This window comes from Lynx canadensis, chromosome A2 (assembly GCF_007474595.2).
Source record: "Lynx canadensis isolate LIC74 chromosome A2, mLynCan4.pri.v2, whole genome shotgun sequence".
Lineage (NCBI taxonomy): Eukaryota > Metazoa > Chordata > Mammalia > Carnivora > Felidae > Lynx > Lynx canadensis.
The window spans coordinates 156,835,832-156,855,342 of NC_044304.2; the positions used below are offsets into that span (position 1 = coordinate 156,835,832).

At 44.7% G+C, this 19,511-nt stretch overlaps 2 protein-coding genes across 4 annotated transcripts in view; one reads left to right on the top strand and one right to left on the bottom strand.

Annotated features, from left to right (window-relative positions):
- LOC115502040 (olfactory receptor 2F1-like) overlaps positions 1-19,511 on the bottom strand; it is a 342,928-nt gene that overhangs the window by 156,380 nt on the left and 167,037 nt on the right. The window lies entirely within an intron of this gene.
- CASP2 (caspase 2) lies at positions 234-18,810 on the top strand. Of its 3 annotated transcripts, XM_030308650.1 has the most exons (11): positions 234-383; positions 3,724-3,874; positions 4,167-4,334; positions 4,485-4,566; positions 5,109-5,203; positions 5,486-5,662; positions 12,453-12,581; positions 12,735-12,825; positions 16,046-16,192; positions 16,369-16,478; positions 16,623-18,810. In XM_030308650.1, exons 1-11 carry the CDS (start codon positions 310-312, stop codon positions 16,752-16,754), a joined length of 1,356 nt encoding a protein of 451 aa, XP_030164510.1. In that variant the 5' UTR covers positions 234-309; the 3' UTR covers positions 16,755-18,810. The 3 variants fall into 3 exon arrangements, with proteins under 3 accessions (XP_030164510.1, XP_030164511.1, XP_030164512.1); XM_030308651.1 differs by lacking the exon at positions 5,486-5,662; XM_030308652.1 differs by lacking the exons at positions 16,046-16,192; positions 16,369-16,478; positions 16,623-18,810 and adding an exon at positions 12,911-12,975.

Below are 19,511 nucleotides of genomic sequence, written 5' to 3' on the forward strand. Positions count from 1 at the left end.
CGCGGGAACCGACGACCAATCGGATTCCCGCGTAGGACGGGGTGTTTCCTCGCCTCCCCCCGCCCCTTCCCTTTCCGCCAAGAGCGCTCTCTCACCCCATTGGACGGCGCTTCTAGCGCGAGGGCTCTGTGCCTGCGCACGCACTGGCGACGGCAGAGGCGGGGCAGCTCTCGCGTGGGGGTGGGGCTAGAAGAAGCAGCGCGCAGGCGCAGTGTGCGCCGGCCGACGGGGGGAGGGATGCTGAGGGCGTGAGGGTTTTCCGTTTGTTTGGATGTGGGCGGTACGCGCACAGCCCGGGAAAAGCGGTAAATGGCGGCGCCGAGCGCGGCCTCCCGGCCCTGTCTGCACCGAAAGGAGGTAATGGCCGCTGACAGAGGGCGCAGGTGAGTGAGGGAGGGTCGCACAGCTCCTTAGTTGGGCCCAGGGAAGGGAATACGGATCGTGGCCCTGGCGCCTCCTCCCCTCGGAGCCCCTGGAAGCAGCAGTGTCCACCCGTGCAGCCAAGGGTGGGAGGCCAGGCGAGTCCCCGAGGGGCGCGCGAGCGGCGGGCTTCCTCTCGGCCCTGTCCCTCGTGAGCCGACTGCCCCAGCCTGCTTTGACCAACCCCAGGGGTCTCTGGACATGAGGAGCTCTCCGGTACTGCCGAATCTCGGCTTCTCTTAAAGATTCTCCATCCTTTCTTTCCCTCTACTCCTGTATGAGGAACTTTGCCCCCTTAAAAGCGGATGACATCTGCAGACCTCGCAGTTCTCCCTGATGTGCATTTGATTTGGATTGATTGTATCATGACACGTGTTGCTTTGGGTACAGTGATCAGGTTTTCAAAGCAGTCGACACGGGCTTTAGGGGTTGAGTACTTTGAAAGGACGAGGTGGTTCCGAGACTCCCAGTGTGTCTCCGCCTCTGCCCCAGTTATATCATTTCATGGCAGGCATCACCCTGGATAACATTTTAATGCCTCGTGGTCCAGACCCAGATTAACTTCGGGCTTTGGAGCCAGAACACAGAATCCAGACTTAGGAATTCCTTTTGTGTCCTCTTCTCCTTTTCCTCCTCCCCTTCCATCTGTGGCCTGGAGTTCTAGATGATTATGATTACTTTGGGAAAGTCCACAATTGAGACTTTGGCCTAAAGTGGAATGCAGAAAGCAGCAGGTGTGTGGAGAATGGATAATGCTTCTGATTAAACCTAATTGACAACTTAAGTCTAGAACTTGAAAGAGTTAAGAATTGTGAGTCAGTTAGTGAATTGTGATTATGGGTGAGATTGAATAGGGAGAGGCTCTTTGAGGGGGTTCCTAATGGAATGTCAACATTCAAGGGCAGGCTACAGATCTTGTGAAGGAACAGGAACAGTTGGCGGAGAGAGGGACTGGAGAGAAAGTATCAGGGAAACCAAGGGAGGAGAAAGTTTGAAATGCTGCTAAACTAAGGGAAGAAACTTGAGGAAACCTGCTTCACCAATGATAGGTATCTTAAGGAAATACCCAGCATCTCCAGCTGTGATGTTGTCTTGCAGTTGGCCTGATAACATTTATTTTTACCAGAGTTTCATATACGCCATCATTGTTACTGGCTTGGTGTTTTCTAAGGTGATTCTTTTATATATGTATTTTTTAGATGTCTATTTATTCACTCATTAATTAATTTATTATTTAAGAGAGAACAAGCACAAGCAGGGGAGAGGGGCAGAGGGAGAGAGAGCATCTCAAGCAGGCTCCACGCTCAGCACAAAGCCCCATGCAGGGCTTGATCCCATGACACTGGGATCATGACCCAACCCGAAATCAAGAGTCAGACACTCAACTGAGTCACTCAGTCACCCTAAAGATTTTTTTATTTTAATTTTTTTAAAGTTTATTTATTTCAAGAGAGAGAGCACAGGAAGGGCAGGGAGAGAATCCCAAGCAGGCTCCACACTGCCGGCTGAGCCGGACACGGGGCTCAATTCCACAGCTGACTCTGAGATCATGACCTGGGCCAATATCAAGAGTCAGACACTTAACCAACTGAGCCATCCAGGTGCCCCACTTTTTTTTTTTTTTTTTAAACTAATCTCTGCACCCAACGTGGGGCTCAAACTCACAAACCCGGGATCAAGAGTTGCTCACTCTGCCGACTGAGCCAGCCAGGCGCCCCTAAGGTGATTTCCTAAATAAGGTTTTTGATTTCTCCAGATCTATTGTAGCAGGTTTCTACTGAAGGTTTGGGGTCATGGGAGTATTTCTAATAAACAGAAACCCGAAGCTTAAATGGAGTTTCAAACATCACTGTCCCAAACCCTAAACTTAACCGAAGTTGGCTGCTTCCAATCTTGGGAATGTTTTGCTGACCACTTCCTCTGCCTTAAGGTCCACATGCCATCCTCCTCTTGGGTCTCTCAGCTCTTCCAGGACTCTGCTTTTCCTTCCTCTATATATCTCTAACCTGAAGTTAAGCCAAGTGCATCCTATAAATGCATGGTATTTAACTGATTCTAAGATGCAAATTCCTCATCCCCCCTCCCCCACATTTTAATATCTTTGAAATCAGTATGTATCTTTAAATAGGCTTTAAAGTTATAAACTGAAGCTGTTATCTCATCCCTTTCCCGCCGTCAGACCCTTACTGTTGTCATCTTCTTGGGAACTAAGCAGGCTGGTGAGCTCTGGGTTTATGTAAACTAGGCACAGAGATGATATATATTGGAAATGGGAATTTTAAAATTCATAAACAGAAGCTGGTCTCTTTCCAAACCAATAGCAAAACCAAGAATCCTTGAAATAGCCATCTCTGTTAAATTACCAAAAGAATTTAGCCTTTATGTTTTAACTCTTTAAAGTGATCTCAAGTTATGTTGATTCTGTTTGTCGTCTGTATTTACTGTGACTTTCTGTCATACTTTCTACTTACCCAGTTCTTATTTCTAGCATCATTTTGTCACAGGAACTTAAGTTTTAAAAACCATAGGTATAAGTGGGATAGAGAGTACGTGCGTGTGTGTACACCTATCTCATTTATTTCGTGTTAAAGCCAGCGATTGGCTTGAACTTTTGCCATTGTATTAAATTATTTTATTCCTCACCCGGGATCATTTTAAACATATCATTTATAGCAGCCTAGATAAATAATGCAAAAGGTTTTCTGGAGTAATCTTTTAATTTTTTTTTTAATTTTTTTAATGTCTTTATTTTTGAGAGAGAGGGACAGAGCACGAGTGGGGGAGGGGCAGAGAGAGAGACAGACACACACAGAGTGGGGAAGCAGGCTCCAGGCTCAAAGCTGTCAGCCCAGAACCCGATGCGGGGCTCCAACCCACAAACCGCGAGATCATGACCTGAGCCACCAAAGTCGGACACTTAACCAGCTGAGCCACCCAGGCCCCCTGGAATAATCTCTTAATTGAAATTGGTGTGTCAGAGGAATATTTCTTCTCATAAATATATGTGTGCTTCTGTGTGTATCATTTTTTCAAGATAGGTATTTTCCTCCCCTAGACAGACTAATTCATCTCAGAGGATGGTCTCAGTTTAACATACTCCATAAAAAATTATATGTTATTTCTTTATGACCAGTGTGTTACTGCTGAATACTGCTTTGATTTTAACCAGATTCAGTAAAATATGCTTAATATTGGTTATTGCAGTCCCATTCTTTGTGTTCTGTCTACCCACAGCTGTTCCATTCTACTCTTCTGTGCCAAATCTTATACCTGACAGCCTTTCCCTCTGCCTTAAATCTGTAGGATACTGGGAGTGTGTGGCATGCATCCTGACCATCAGGAAGCACTAAAAAAGAACCGAGTGGTACTGGCCAAACAACTTTTGCTGAGTGAACTGTTAGAACACCTCCTAGAGAAGGACATCATCACCTTGGAAATGAGGGAGCACATTCAGGTATTTGGAAGCAAAAGAGAAACGCCAAATAAATAAATTGGTCGTGGGAGTATGACAAAGTATGGCAAGGATGTAGAGCCTTACTAAGGAAATGAAAATGCCCTTCTACCCTAAAGCCTTAAACAGAAAAGACATATAATTTAAGAATAATAGGAAAGACTTCCCCCCATACATGTATTTTTCCTGTAAAAGGATTCTTGAGATTACTAGGAAGGTCGTCTGGAGAGAGAAAATTATAGCTGGATAAGTAAATATGATTTCATGGTTTTTTGTTTTTTTTTTTTTATCTTAGGCCAAAGTGGGCAGTTTCAGCCAAAATGTGGAACTTCTCAACTTGCTGCCCAAGAGGGGTCCCCAGGCTTTTAATGCCTTCTGTGTGGCCCTGAGGGAGACCAAGCAGGGTCATCTGGAGGATCTGTTGCTCACTACCCTCTCTGATCTTCAGCATGCAGTCCCACCGGTATGGAGCCCTAGACATGTGGTGTGTTGAGAAGGATTCGTTTGGTGGGAAAGGAATTTTTGAGATGGGGCTGGGGAGACTAGATGATGGTTTTATTCAGACTGGATCATCTCCTTAAGACCTGGTATGATGGGTCCTGGTTTCTTACAGTTGAGCTGTGACAATGACTGGAGTCTCCCCTTCCCGATGTGTGAGTCCTGTCCCCCTCACAAGCAACTCCGCCTGTCTCCAGGTGAGAATCGATGGCATAACACGTCCCACAGATTGACTTGTTTCTTGACTGGTATCTGACTTTGCCCTAGCACGATTCCTATTTATATTCATACTGGGAACAGTTTCCTCAGTGAATTTGTTAGGGACTAGCAGGAAAGTTTAGATGGGGTATTGGTTGGGCCTGCTTCCTTCCATCACAGATGATTTTTCCACAGTATTTAGCCCTTAGCTCAGGTATAGGTAGGAAATTCCTACCCGAGTGGCCTGGCTCCTTAAAGCCGCTACTTTAAAATGAGCAAAGACTACATTTTGGGCCACTAGCCTGCTGACTGAGTAGCCTCTTGATTAGAACAAGGCTTTTATCAGATACCCCATTCAGTACAGTATCCAGCAGTGAGCAAAAGCACATAGGGTCTCTGCCCTCCTGGATTTGACAGTTTTGGGGAGCGAGCAGAATCGCTAATTATTAAAACCCCAGTTCAACAGGGTGCCTTAAGTTACAATGAAGTACTAGGATTGACACAGATTGTACACTAGTGTTTTTGGCTCTCTGTGCCACAGATGCTGTGGAACACTCCCTAGACAATGGAGATGGTCCTCCCTGCCTTCAGGTGAAGCCTTGCACTCCCGAGTTTTATCAAACACACTGCCAGCTGGTGAGTCATGCAGAATGTAAGAGGAAGAGTTGGGAAATGGGAGACCCTTCCTAGGCATCTGAACTTAGATTGTGTATATATCTCCTTCCTGCTTTATTAGTCAGAAAGGCATTACTGATTGGTTATCTTCTCTGGGCATTTCTCTGTATTGACCTGGTGGGGTTAACGAAAATAGGATGGCTTTGTTTTCTTGAAATGTGTCGGATTTTTTAGTTGGGGAGACATAGTTTGTGTCCATAAGAAGCTCTAATTGGCCTCCCCCACACCCCCATCCTGCCCCAGGCCTATAGGTTGCAGTCTCGGCCTCGTGGCCTGGCACTGGTGCTGAGCAATGTACACTTCACTGGAGAGAAAGACCTGGAATTTCGCTCTGGAGGGGATGTGGACCACAGCACTCTGGTCACCCTTTTCAAGCTCTTAGGCTACAAAGTCCATGTTCTACTTGACCAGACTGCACAGGTACATCTAATGTGTGCATTGGAGGGCTGGGCAACACTTTGGGGCCAGGAACATTCACTGCTCTTCTTCCTGCTGGATAGATGTTACTCAGGTGTTACTCAAATTATGGTGGGTTTTTTGTTGTTTTGGGGTTTTTTTTTTTAATATTTTTAATGTTTATTTTTGAGAGAGAGGGAGACACAGAATCCAAAGCAGGCTCCAGGCTCTGAGCCGTCAGCACAGAACCCAGTGCAGGTCTCAAACTCACGAGCCGTGAGATCGTGACCTGAGCCGAAGTCAGACACTAAACTGACTGAGCCACCCAGGTGCCCCTCAAGTTCTATTTTCCTTTGTACCTTTTTACTCATTCTGTTCTGTGTCTTGCCTTGCAAGCTAGTTAAAAAAAAAAAAAAAAAAAAAAAAAAAAGAATTCAGGCCAGCCAGCAGCTCCAGTGTTAAGCTTAGGGTCACTGTGCTCTCCTGAGCAATACCAGTCCCAGTTTGGGTTCTTACTCTTCCATGTTCAGAAACTTGGTTTGCAGTCACTCAGGATGTGAGGAGACACTGAGATTCTCCCAGCCAATCAGGAAAGATACTTCTAAGCCATGATGACACAGGACATTTACTTCTTGGTTGATATTGTTGCTTACAAGTCCAGTTATTGTTGAAAAGATTACTTTGGCAGATAAAATTCTTGCAAGTGAAAGTTTGCTAGAACTGTCCTTGGCAGTTTCCATGAATTAACATGGAAAAATTCCTTACCCTTACCAGTTGTGTGACCACAAGACAGATCTTAGAGTAGATTACTTCCGGACTAGATTCCTACAAATCGCAAGCATTTTCATTGTGTGCTATTCCCTGTTTCCCTGTTAACCCCAATTACTGAGCCATACTGCTGACTTAGTTACCTTTAGGTATTTCTCTTCTGGAATTGATGATAGCCTATTGGTAAATAGATATTAATCTTCATTTTTTTTCCCATTTCCATCCTTTTGCTCTTTTTAAGTTTTTATTTTAATTCCAGTTAGTTAACATACAGTGTTATGTTAGTTGCATGTATACAATATAGTAATTCAATACTTCATACATCACCCTGTGCTCATCATGACAAGTGCACTCCTTAATCCCCATCACCTATTTAACCCATCTCTCCACCCCTAATTCTTCATTTTGATTCCAGAATAATAGTACTTTCTCAAATTTGCTTTTGGGAACATCAGTGGTAAAATCAAAGTTTCTAGGAAATTCACTTTGACTTGTTGAGATAGGAAATCTTTGTTTTGTCTTCAGCATTGTCTGTGGTCTTCATTTCTGTTTCTCAGCTATCTTCTATGAGAATGATTGCATACATGCTGTACTTTTGGTAAGGCCAGTTTCAACAGTAGATACCTGAGTGTTGTTATTTACCTGCTCTTTTCACCACCTTTACAATAATAGCCCATGCAGAGAAGTAAACCCATCCATGCTTCAAAGCCATGGCTGGAACAGCTTCTGTAGTAATCAAGTGATATTCAAGTAGGTTATATGCTCGGGGCACCTAGCTGGCTCAGTCAGTAGAGGCTGTGACTCTTGATCAAGTAGGTTATATGCTTTCCTAAGAGGTCTACTGAGCGTGAAGGGAATGAGGGTAGGAAATCAGCCATAATTCCTACCAAGAGACCACTTAGAAGGCCACTTAACAAAATGAATGTTTATTTATGTTTCTCTAGAGCTTTTGGTCTAGCCTTTTTTTTTTCTTTTTTAAATATTCTGAGAGAGAGAGAGCACATGCACATGTAGGGGAGGAACAGAGGGGAGAGAAAGAATCCCAAGCAGGCTCCATGCTGTTCAGCACAGAGCCCAAGGAGGTGTTCGAACTCATGAACCATGAGATCATGACCTGAGCCAAAATCAAGGGTCAGATGCTTAACCGACTGAGCCATCCAGGTGCCCCTCTAGCCATTCCTTTTACTAGGAAGTTATTATGTCATAGTTTTCCAAATTGTATGCAGTTGATAAGGGATTTTATATGCTTGATAATTAAAAATACAGTGCTGGGGTGCCTGGGTGACTCAGTTAAGCATCTGACTTTGGCTCAGGCCATGATCTCATGGTTTGTGAGTTCGAGCCCCACGTCAGGCTCTGCTGTCAGCACTGAGCCCACTTCCGATCCTCTGTCTCCCCCTCTCTCTGCCCCTCCCCAGCTTGTTCTTTGTCTCTCAAAATAAACTTAAATAAATAAATAAATAAATAAATAAATAAATAAATAAATACATACAAACAGTCCTGAGTCACCAAGTCAGCTATATACTACTGTTTTTCAGAGGCATTCAGCAGATTTGGTGTACCCATGAACCCACTTCACAAATACCATTCCCATTTATGCTAAAACTGATGTAGATTCAAGTACCTATTAAATTCTAATTCTCTGGTTACATTGTCCTAGGGGCTCCTGGCTGGCTCAGTTGGGAAAGCATATGCTTCTTGATCTTGGTGTTGTAAGTTCAAGCCCCACGTTGGGCATAGAACTTACTTTAAAAATTAATCATGGGGCGCCTGGGTGGCGCAGTCGGTTGAGCGTCCGACTTCAGCCAGGTCACGATCTCGCGGTCCGGGAGTTCGAGCCCCGCGTCAGGCTCTGGGCTGATGGCTCAGAGCCTGGAGCCTGTTTCCGATTCTGTGTCTCCCTCTCTCTCTGCCCCTCCCCCGTTCATGCTCTGTCTCTCTCTGTCCCAAAAATAAATAAATGTTGAAAAAAAAAATTAAAAAAAAAAAAAATTAATCAGAGGCACGTGGGTGGCTCAGTTGGTTAAGCATCCTACTCTTGATCTCAGTTCGTGTCCAGATCACAGGGTTGTGAGTTCAAGCCCCACGGTGGGCTCCACACTGGCCATGGAGCCGACTTTTAAAAAAATAAAAATAAATAAATATTAATTAATTTTGAACACTTTACAATGGCTGAGGCAGAACTATGTTTGCTTCTATAAATTTACTAGAAATTTTTTTTTAATGTGATTCTTGAGTTCACAGGACCTCAAATGAGGTAGTCTTGACATCAGCAAAAAAAGAAGTACTTCCCTTATATTCTTAAGGACCAAGCAAGAGTAGACAAGTCTTCTACAGTAGTTAAGGTAAAGAAACCATCCCCTCAGTAGATGTGGTCAGAAAGATAAATGGATTGTGTGAGACTTGAGCTGGCCTTGAAAGATAGAAGCCCCTGAAGCATAGAGGAGTGGGGGAGGGGTCCTAGGCAGGGAGAATAGCCTATAGATAGAAATGTGTCTGTGATGTTAGGGAAATAATGGGTAAAGCAAATGTGCCATGGCAAAAAAGTGCCAAAAATAAGATTGGAGATAAAGGGACTAGAATCCCAGGCCCTTGAACTTCCTTGTTTTACAAAACCGTTAGTAATTTTTTTAACAGAAAGGTGATACATTCACAGTGATGATTCGGGCTACCATTGGGAAGAGTGAAGTAGAGACAAGTGGCAGGGAATCCAGTTTGGAGTTACTATAATGGGAGTACAAGATGTTGGGATCCTGGACAGAATAGTAGACTAAGGGGGAAAGAATGTGTGTGGAAAATAGCGTAATGGCATGATTGTACTGTTAGTGCTCGGTGGTTAAATGACTGCATATAGAAAAAGAAAAATTAAGTAAGAATTTGAGGGTCTCAGAGAAATCAGGACCAAACATTTGGGCATTACCTGTGCAGGAGAAATACTTTAAGTGATAAGAATATGAAATCTTTGAGAAGGAGGTTAGAGTCAGAAGACCAAAAGGCATAGAACTAAACCTTGGGGGGATAGCCCTCCCTGTAGCCTGGTCCTTAGCTCTGGAGACTCAGAAACATGAGGAGGACATTGCACAGTCAGTTTCCAACAGTGGCCAATCAATCAAACTCTCAGTACAGTTAAAACCAGGTAGTTACAGTGGTTGTGATAATTTGGTTCTTTGGGCATCTGCACAGAATATTTTCTTCCTGGTAGGACTTCTCAAGAGACTCAACTCTTTTCTCATGTAATTATTTGGCAAGCAAAGAGAACCAAAAAAAATTAAGATCTTTTTTTCTCCCTATTATACCTTTTTGACTTTAGAAATAATTGCATTTAAAAATTTGAAATAGTATAGTCTTAGAGAATCCTCTCCACTACACGGTGCTGGACAGTACACTGGTATTCTCACTGCTCGTGGAGGTTTTCAGTTTTCCTCCTGGTCATCAAAGTCTTCTGTCACTGTACCTCCCATGAGGCTACTAGTTCTAGAATTACAGTTATCGTATATTAGGAAATGAGATACATTTTATTTTTATTTATTTTTTTAATTTTTTTTTAATGTTTATTAATTTCTGAGACAGAGAGAGACAGAGCATGAATGGGGGAAGGGCAGAGAGAGAGGGAGACACAGAATCAGAAGCAGGTTCCAGACTCTGAGCTGTCAGCACAGAGTCTGACGCGGGGCTTGAACTCACAAACTGTGAGATCATGACCGGAGCCAAAGTCGGTCGCTCAACCGACTGAGCCACCCAGGCACCCCAAGGAAATGAGATACATTTTAAAGTGGCAGATTTCCTTTTACCACGTGGTATTTATTTTTTAAAAATTTTCTGTAGCGTTTTATTTATTTTTAAGACAGAGACAGAGCATGAGTGGGTATGGGGCAGAGAGAGAGGGAGACACAGAATCTGAAGCAGACTCCAGGCTCTGAGCTGTCAGCACAGAGCCCAACACGGGGCTCGAACTCACGAACTGTGAGATCATGACCTGAGCCGAAGTCAGACGCTCAACCGACTGAGCCACCCAGGCACCCCCCTCCCCCCCCCCCCCCCCCGCCCGCCATGTGGTATTGATTTTTAACTTACATTTGGGTCACAGACTGCTTCGAAAATGTAAGGACATGCTATGGCTCATTCCTGGAAAATGCAGCTAGCCGTAAAGTTTTGCGTATCATTTCAGAGGGTTTATAGGTTATTCTCTTGTGTCCCCCAACCTCTGGTTAAGAACTCTGCTATTTTTAGAAGTACTGTAATTTTATCAGGAATAAATCTAGAGATCCTGTTTTAAGCTTTGCTGCTTGCAGAAAATTTTACCCAAATGATATAACCCCCATTTATCCATTTAGTACTATTAAATTCAATTACTAAGTGTGTGTGTTTTTACTTTGGGCTCTGTTGTCCACTATTTACTGACCTAATAGTCTCACTTAAGTTCAAAATGCTCTTGAGTAGGTGCCAAACATACATTTTTACAGCCTTCTTCCAGCAAAATGAACTTCAACTACTCTATGTTACAATTTTATTATGGTCGACTCAAGAATAACATTCATACTCATGTATTCTCTTAAGATTATATATTCTAGAAATAAATGAATTTTGGATATCTTTTTATTACCGTAAGATTTGCAATATTATGACTGGCTTCTCTTTGCCAAGAAAATGAACATACTTTTCAATAAAGCCAAGTTCTTCATATCCAGTTTAAGTTGCGGCCTTTCAAGGCTTTTGTATAATTGTCTCCATTATCTGCAAACGGAAGTATTCTGAACAAATAGATTAGTAGTTCTCAAACTTTAGCATATCAGAATCACCTGGAGTTTGCTAGGACCCAAGACTTTGCCTTTCTTACAACTTTCCAGAACTTGTAAGAAATATATTATACAAGTGTGCTTTTTATTGGGTCTGTACGTGGTAACTAATGTGCCTAGATAGCATATTCATTTTCATTATATTAAAATTCGTAGTCAAAATGAACTTGCTTTCTCCCTGCTCATCTCAAATAGGAGGGACCATTCAGACTTCTCTAGTTGTAGAGGGAGACCTAGATTTAATAGTTTAAATTGGATTATTAAACTATTTTGTATAGCTTGCCATTGGATGGGCCAAGTGTTTAAGGTAGTGATACTCCCATGTGGCAACCTGGTGCATGACAAATAAGGTTCTTAAGTTGGACTACAAGGTTGACCAGTAGTAGGTTTCTTTGAGAAAATGACATCGCTACTCTTTGTAAGATATGCACATTATAATAATGGCAGATCTTTGCAGTAGGTGCCAGTCATAATTCTAAATCCTTTCTATGCAGTATCTCATTTAATCTTCATACAAGCTTGGAAAAAATTTACTCTTAATTACCCTCTTACAAAATGAGTATTAGAGCTTTGAGGGACGAAATAATTGATTCTAATTTATGAACTCGGGGATCAAAGCTAGGTCTGTCTGATCCTGTAGCCCATGTATGTAGCCATGGCCCTGTGCTTAATTATCTTTACAGCACACTCTTCCCTGAAGTGAGCATTTTGTACAGATATCATCATTGTTTCTGGGAACTTAAAATCTCAGACAGAAAATAGCATAAAAGTGCTAGTATTCTCTATTGTCATGATCCCGTTAGCCCTTAGTGAGAACAGCTTATTTCCTTATGGCTGGGTAAATATTTGATTCACTCATAACTCACCTGGTGGTCCTCCTTGTGTCATTTTTATATAAGGGCATTTGCTAGAAGATTTGGTTGATGACTGGGGAGTGGATAAAGTTAACTATCTCACGATTAGCTTCATTAGTAACTTGCTTTAGTCCAGGAGTTCTTAACGTATCTCAGTGAGTCTGAATTTTGTGAAATTATATTCAGAATTCTGTGTCTGAAGTCATGCATTTTTGTGATGAGTCCATAGCTTTTTTTTTAGCCTCTCATAGGGTCTCTGACATCTGTTATCGTTGGCCACATAATATATAGAACGCATCAGGTCTTCTAATAGCTCAGGGGTTCAGACACCAAAGAAAGATGATATTGGCGCAGACTACAGTGAACGACACTAACCAAAAGGTATTTTTCCTGCAGGAAATGCAAGAGAAACTTCAGAATTTTGCCCAGTTACCTGCCCACCGTGTCACTGACTCCTGCATAGTGGCGCTCCTCTCTCATGGCGTGGAGGGAGGCATCTACGGTGTGGATGGCAAACTGCTTCAGGTGTGTGTCATCTCGTGTCCGACAGCTGTCCGAGCTCGGTGACTTCCCCTCCTGCCTAGCCATCTCTCCTGTAATGGCTGCTGTGGCCAATACAGGACTCAGCAGGCCCTGCGGGCTACTTAACCTCCCTTCTCTTTCCTTCCTTTCTGGCAGCTTCAAGAGGTTTTTCGGCTCTTTGACAACGCTAGTTGCCCAAACCTACAGAACAAGCCGAAAATGTTCTTCATCCAGGCCTGCCGTGGAGGTGAGTGCCCTGGCAGACCAGCACCCGGGTGGTGGCTCCTGGGCAGCCTCCCACCAGCTCTCACTTTCCTGTTTGCTCCTCTCAGGTGCTATCGGATCCCTTGGGCACCTCCTTCTGTTCACTGCTGCCACCGCCTCTCTTGCTCTGTAAGTGTCTCCCGATGCATGGGGTGTGCTGGGACTTGGGCAGCCCATGGCTCTCAGGTTGGTCAGCTCTCTGTGCACCACCATACCCTCTTCTCAAGACTCTTTCTCAGTGCCTTGCCTTCCTTCGTGAGAACTCTGTCACCTCTGCACTATTAACTCTGCTGCGCTTTCTTTTGTTACTCACTGCAGTTGAGGCACTTCTGTCTGTCTCTTCTGTCTCTCTTTCACTTCCTCTTTTCCTTCCTGCATCCCTCTTCCCCTCTCGTCTTTTCACCTGCGCTCCATCGTTGCCTCTTCATCATCCTTGTACCAGGCAGGGTTGCAGTGCAGAAGCCCCAGGTCGGGCTTTGTCTCTTACTTGTCCCTGAGACACTTCTATCCCTCTTCTTTCTCGCCTGCAGCCAGGACTCCAGGACTAGGCTCCGAAGACATGCGGGCATACTCTTCATCCTGGAGGGCAACTCTAACTTTGGAGTCACATTTTGACTTTACCACTGACCAGTTCTGTCAAGTTAGAGAAGTTACTTGATGTCTCTCTCCACCTTAGTTTCCTGCATACAAAATGTAGATAATGATCAGACCTACTTCGTAAGGTTGTTGTGATCATTGAATAGAATCATACACTTGAAGGGCTTACTTAGCACAGGACCTGGCTCATAGTAAATCCACAGAAAATGCCAGCCATGACCATTATTACATGGTTAGTGGCCTCAAGGGGCTTATAGTTTGGCTTAAAGGTCACTTTGTCCTAACATACAAATAATTTTTTTTATCTGTTGTGTATTCAACAGATGTAAATGGTTAATACTGTTAATAATGTCATAATATCACCAAAGGAGATAATTTTATTAAGGTTCTACAACGTGACTACACTAGGCACTGTCACAAAGGCAAAAGAAAATGTGTGGGCTCTCTAACTGCTCCTCTTTAAAAAAAAAGAAAAAATGTGGTGTCTCTCTAAATAGCCTACAGATGACTAGAAAGAGAAAGCAAATGTACGTGAAGTAGCTTGAGAATAATTCAGAGGCCTCAAGCAAGGGTGAAATTAGTGAGATGCAAACCATATGTGTGAAGGAGTAAGCAGTAGGGAATAGATCGTTTTAAGTTGGCTTAGTTTGAACACATTTGGTAGAGACTTAATTTAGTAAGGCTTAATTTGGACCCAAAATGATAAAATCTGCATAGGTGTGGAGTAGTAAATAGGGGCTTCCAGACGAAACAGGAATACAAGACCACAAGCACACCAGGACTAAAAGGACAGCCCCCACTCTTCCCCAGATGTTGTGCTGGGCTGGAAGTCTGCCCGGATCTGATTTAGAGACTGGGTATCTATGTGGGTGTGTAGTAAGATAAGGTAGGCCACTGATGATAAATCTTTAGTCAAACAGATTTTGGACTTCAGCAGATCATTGTGTGGAGCTGTTGGTAGCTTAAATAATGTGATGAATTCTTTTCCAGGACGATTACCGTGCTAGGGAACTGCACTGAGGAAAGAGTACATGAGGACAGGAACTTAGTGTCTGTTCAGCTGGATGCCCAGCCCCAGAGCACTGCCTGATATATGGTAGTACTTAATAAATATTGAATGAAGGGATGAAAATTAATCTCCTTAAACAAATAGCAATAATACAGAAAACAGATGGGATATTGTGTTATTGGAAGAAGCAATAACACTTATTGGTTAATAGATCTGAGACACCAAGGGAGGAAAGAAGCTTCTTTTTTCTTGAGGGAACACATTTAGCCTGGCCTATTTCCTTTAGGAGGTATTACTGGCAAAGTGAAATGAAGACACTCGTGATCATTTTCTCCTCCTATATTCAGAGATCTGTGTACAGGATCAGAGCTGGATAGGGAGAAATTGCTCTTTCCTAGGGTAATCCCAACCTTCTCTCTCAGAGTAAATCCTTCAAGAGATGACCTTTGAAGATTTGAGCTCACCTGTCTTCTCCTGCACTCAGTTCGTGTAATTGATGTCTGTGAAATTACTCTCCCTTCCCCGGTTGACGGGCTCCCAAAGTGGAATGTGAGCTCCATAAGGGCAGGAGACTCTCCTTACTACATCCCTAGGGCTTAATGCAAAGCAGTACCTGGCACATGGCAGTTGTTCGATAACTGTTTGTTGGATCAGTGAATTTTGGTCATTTCACCATAGTTCTTCAAGCTTCACTTGCCTTTTAGGCTCTTGAGTGTTGCATGGAACAGAAAGTACTGGAAAGGAGCATACTCTCTTAGCTTAAGTGTGTTGAGCTGGGTGTCCTCGGTCTCTGTCTCTGCTACTGACCTCACCCCACCCTCCTCCAAAATAAAAGTGCAACATCCAAATAAGACTATGTCTGGGCACAGAGGAGGCCTGCATCAGGAGGTTGGATATACTCAGGGTATGTTGAGGAACTGCTAAAATTGAATAATGGTGTTCTTTTTCAATTATCTAGAAGAAAATAGTCAAATTACCGCAATTTTAAGTTTTTCCTCTTATAAATTTCTCTCAGATCTTGGATGCCTGCTACAATTTGGCTTATGAAATTAAAAATACCAAAATACCTTGGAAACTGAGCATATTCAGTTTCATAACATAGATTTGAGGTGGTTTTTACATAGCCTACATGTAATCATATTGATTTATTAACTTGTTTTTTTGATACAAAGCTGCATTATCAATATTTGTGTTTTGCAATAAAAAAGCACTGTGACTGGCAGGTACATTGCTAATTGAACAAGTAAATCATGGGCATATGATTTTTAGTTCTGTTTACAAGGAGTATTTGATCAGCGCTCTGTGACTTACACAGCACGGATGGAGCTCAGACCCTGTACCTTGCACATGTGCAGATGCTTGAGCGTGGTGCCAGGCCTCTGGGTGCTCCCCCGAGGAATGGACGCGTGCTGGGGCAGGGATGGGAGTAATGGTTTTGTTGTTTTGTTTTTTAATTTCAGCAGCCAGAAGTCGGAGGCAACAGCTGGAAATGGCTCTTCCCAGTCAAGGCCATAGGGAACTTTGGCTTGCCTGTGGCAGGCCCCAGAGCAATGGGAGGAAATAACATGTTTGTCCGTCCTGTCTGCCGTTGCTACAGATGAAACAGATCGTGGGGTTGACCAGCAAGACGGAAAGAACCGCGCGGGGTCCTCTGAGTGCGAGGAGAGCGATGACAGCAAGGAGTTGCTGAAGACCCGACTGCCCACGCGCTCGGACATGATCTGCGGCTATGCCTGCCTCAGAGGTATCCTGAGCCCCCAGCCACAGTCTGAGGCTGCACCCTCTTAGACGTGCTCTTTCGCGTGCTGGGCTCTCTGACTGGGGAGGGTACAGGGTACCACGAAAGTCTACTTTGGGACACCCAGCTGCGTGAGGTGTCCCGTGACCTCCGCAGTGTGGTTAATACCATCCCGGTTGCAGGCACCGCTGCCATGCGGAACACCAAGCGGGGCTCCTGGTACATTGAGGCCCTCACTCAAGTGTTCTCTGAGAGGGCTTGTGACACGCACGTGGCCGACATGCTTGTTACGGTGAGTAGCCTCTGCGCGGTGTTCCCCCTTCCTCCTCGTCCTCCCTTGCACCATCCTTCATAGCCTCCCTACCCTTCCTCTTGTGCCGGGACCGTGCAAACCCCAGATTCTCAGACTCTGGACTACTGGTTCCTGTCTTTCCAGGTGAACGCACTTATCAAGGAGCGTGAAGGCTATGCCCCCGGCACAGAGTTCCACCGGTGCAAGGAGATGTCTGAGTACTGTAGCACCCTGTGCCGGCACCTCTACCTGTTCCCGGGACACCCTCCCACGTGAGGCCGTCCTTGTCGTGAGGCCGTCCTTGTCGGCACGGAGGCCACCGGGCCTTTTCTCTTCGGACGGGCCTTTTCTCTTTGGACGCACGGTTTCTGTTCCCCCTCAGGGATTGGGAATCTCCCAGGCTTGTGGCACACCACGCCCCTCATCGGCTCCTCCCTGTCTTCTAGCGCCAGGGACCATAGGCCAGCGGTCTTGCTGAAGCTCCCTTCCTGTAGAGCGGGCTCTGGCTGGCCTGGCTGCCGGGAGTGTCTGGCTACTGTAGAGGCACCTGGCGGATGATGTTGTGAACACAGGGTCTTGATGGGGAGAGGGCACGTGGGTTGCCTCGCTGCTGGTGTTTGGTTCCCGCCCTCAGGGCTTTTACAGACAGCACTTTGGTAATTGCTTTTATTAGTTGTTTTTATTAGTTAAGATGTTTCAGAGGCCATCTCCTGTCTTGTCTTTCTTTCATATCCCAACCCCGTTTCTCTCCGCCTGAGAGTTTGGATTCAACAGAGGCATTTTTCATTTAGCCTCAAGAGGGCAGGTGGGACTAAATGCACACTGTGCCACTGTGTGTGTGTGGTTGTGACCTGTGCGCCCCTTGCGGCACCACGGGGCCACCCAGTGGAAGGCCCGTGTTCTCCACTGTTGGCTCCTTGAGGCTCAAGGAACCCAGCCTCTTGGCAGAGGCTACAGCTTGGATGCCGTGTACCTAGAACTCGTTGATCTTTGCCCAGGGAGGTTCCAAAGATCTTTTAATCGGTTATTCTCTCTCTCTCAGCTTTTTTACTGAAATGAGCCTCGCAGAGAATGTTAGCAGAGGCAGATAAGAGTGGTATGCTTCCTCATACTCCATAACCTGTCCCCTTATCAACTTTTTCTTCCTCTGAAATGTCCCTTTTAAAAAGCGTCCTAGTTGTTATCTCCCTACTTCCTGTTTCTCCCCTTTTCTCCTCTCCCTTTCATGGCTGCCACCAAATCTGTCTAAAAATACTACTTAATTGGATCATTTGGCTGCTCAAGGATGTCATGTAGTAGTTTGTTCCTGCTTTCTGTTTCAGTATCAAATCCCCTTTTGATTTTATATGGCCTGTTTCCCTTGCCATATGTCTCCATTTTAGAGAGACTGTTGTTACATGCGTTGTTTATCATGTGTGCCATATGAAGCTTCCCTGTTCTTCAAGGCCTCTTGTACTTCCATTCTTGCCCCCTCCAATCTAATCTCTATATGGCAGATGTTGGTTTGGGGTCTTTATAAATCTGATCGGGTCACTCTCCTGCTCGAATTTCTGTTACACCTCAAGTAATGTCCAAACTCCTAACCTTGGCCTGCAGGGCTCCCCCCCCCCCCCCCCCCCGCTTGGACCTCACAAAATGCTGATTTCCCTCTAAGTGACAGCCCAGCCCCTTCCTCAGTTTCTCAAACATTCTGAGCTCTTTCCCTGCCCTGGACCATTGCAGACACTCTTCTGGGGTCTCCTGAGCTCCACTCCTCTCAAGTCGTGGCCTAAATGCCACCTTCCCAAGACCTTTCTATCTCTAAATAATCTTCCATGTTTCCTTATTACTGTATCCTGTTTAATCCCCTCATTGCACTTAGCACAATTTATAATTACGTGTTTGCTTGCTTCACTTCATTTCTGTCTCCCCAACTAGGTCATAAGCTCCCTGAGGGTGGAAACCTTGTCTCTTTTGTTCTCCAGTATGTACCCAGTGCCTGGCACAGGATAGGTCTTCAATAAATGTTTTGGGACAAAATTTCCCTTTAAAATATACACAAATTTAGTATTTATACTCTAGATTTTTCCATGTGTTTTGTTCACTGATACTGTTGGCTCTTGAAGACAGATGCCCTCTATCTCCTGTGGTACCTGGCACAGTGCCCAGCCTGTAGTAGTTCAGGTGCTCAATAAATACCTGTTCGGTGAGCCAGGTGGTTTGGAGACTTGTTGCGGAGTTCTACCCTTGGGTCGAAATATGGAAGTATTCGGGTGATAGAACCTTTCCACTTCCCACTGCCGGGATTTTATATGCCTTCAGGTGCCAAATAAACGCTCATATTTATTACTGATGTATGCCCGACATCTCTGTTTCCACAGATAATCTTCTAAAGCCCACGTATTCTCATTTCCTTAGCCCCTTACAGCATTCCTCACCACCTTACGAGCTGGACACAGAGCCGAGCACCTTTGTTACTCTGCTGCATGATCTTTATTACATACGCAGATGTGGGCCCATCTGAGTTGTCTTGGCCACAGGCAACTGCCCAAAATGTAGTGGCACTGGGATTTCTTATTGTCAGATGAGACCAAAGAGTCATTAGCAAGCATTGTTGCTTCTGGATTATGTAGATTATGGGATGAAAGCTGGAGAAAGAGATTGGACTGGAATAGGAGGATGGTCACGATTATAGAATTTACATGGTCCCAAGTTGGATTTAAGGCTTTGTAGCACAGACACGGATTTTAAGAGAATTCAGGGCAGCATGAAGGAGATCTAAGCACTGGGCTCTGTAAGTTAGAAAATCCTTGGGGCGCAGTGTATCTGAAGTGTGTGCCTGGAGAGGCAAGTGTGCGAGTGCATATGGGCCCAGTGAGAGATGAGAGATTCCGCAGGAACCTCGTGGTGGGAGGCATCAGTGGGACCTGGGGGGAAGTGGTGAGGGATATGGAGGGGAAAGAGCAAAAAGAGTTGAGCTGAAGCACCTCACCAGGGGGAGGGTGGGGGAGGGCAGGAGTTGGCGGAACAACAGGGAAGGGCATGAAAAGCCTG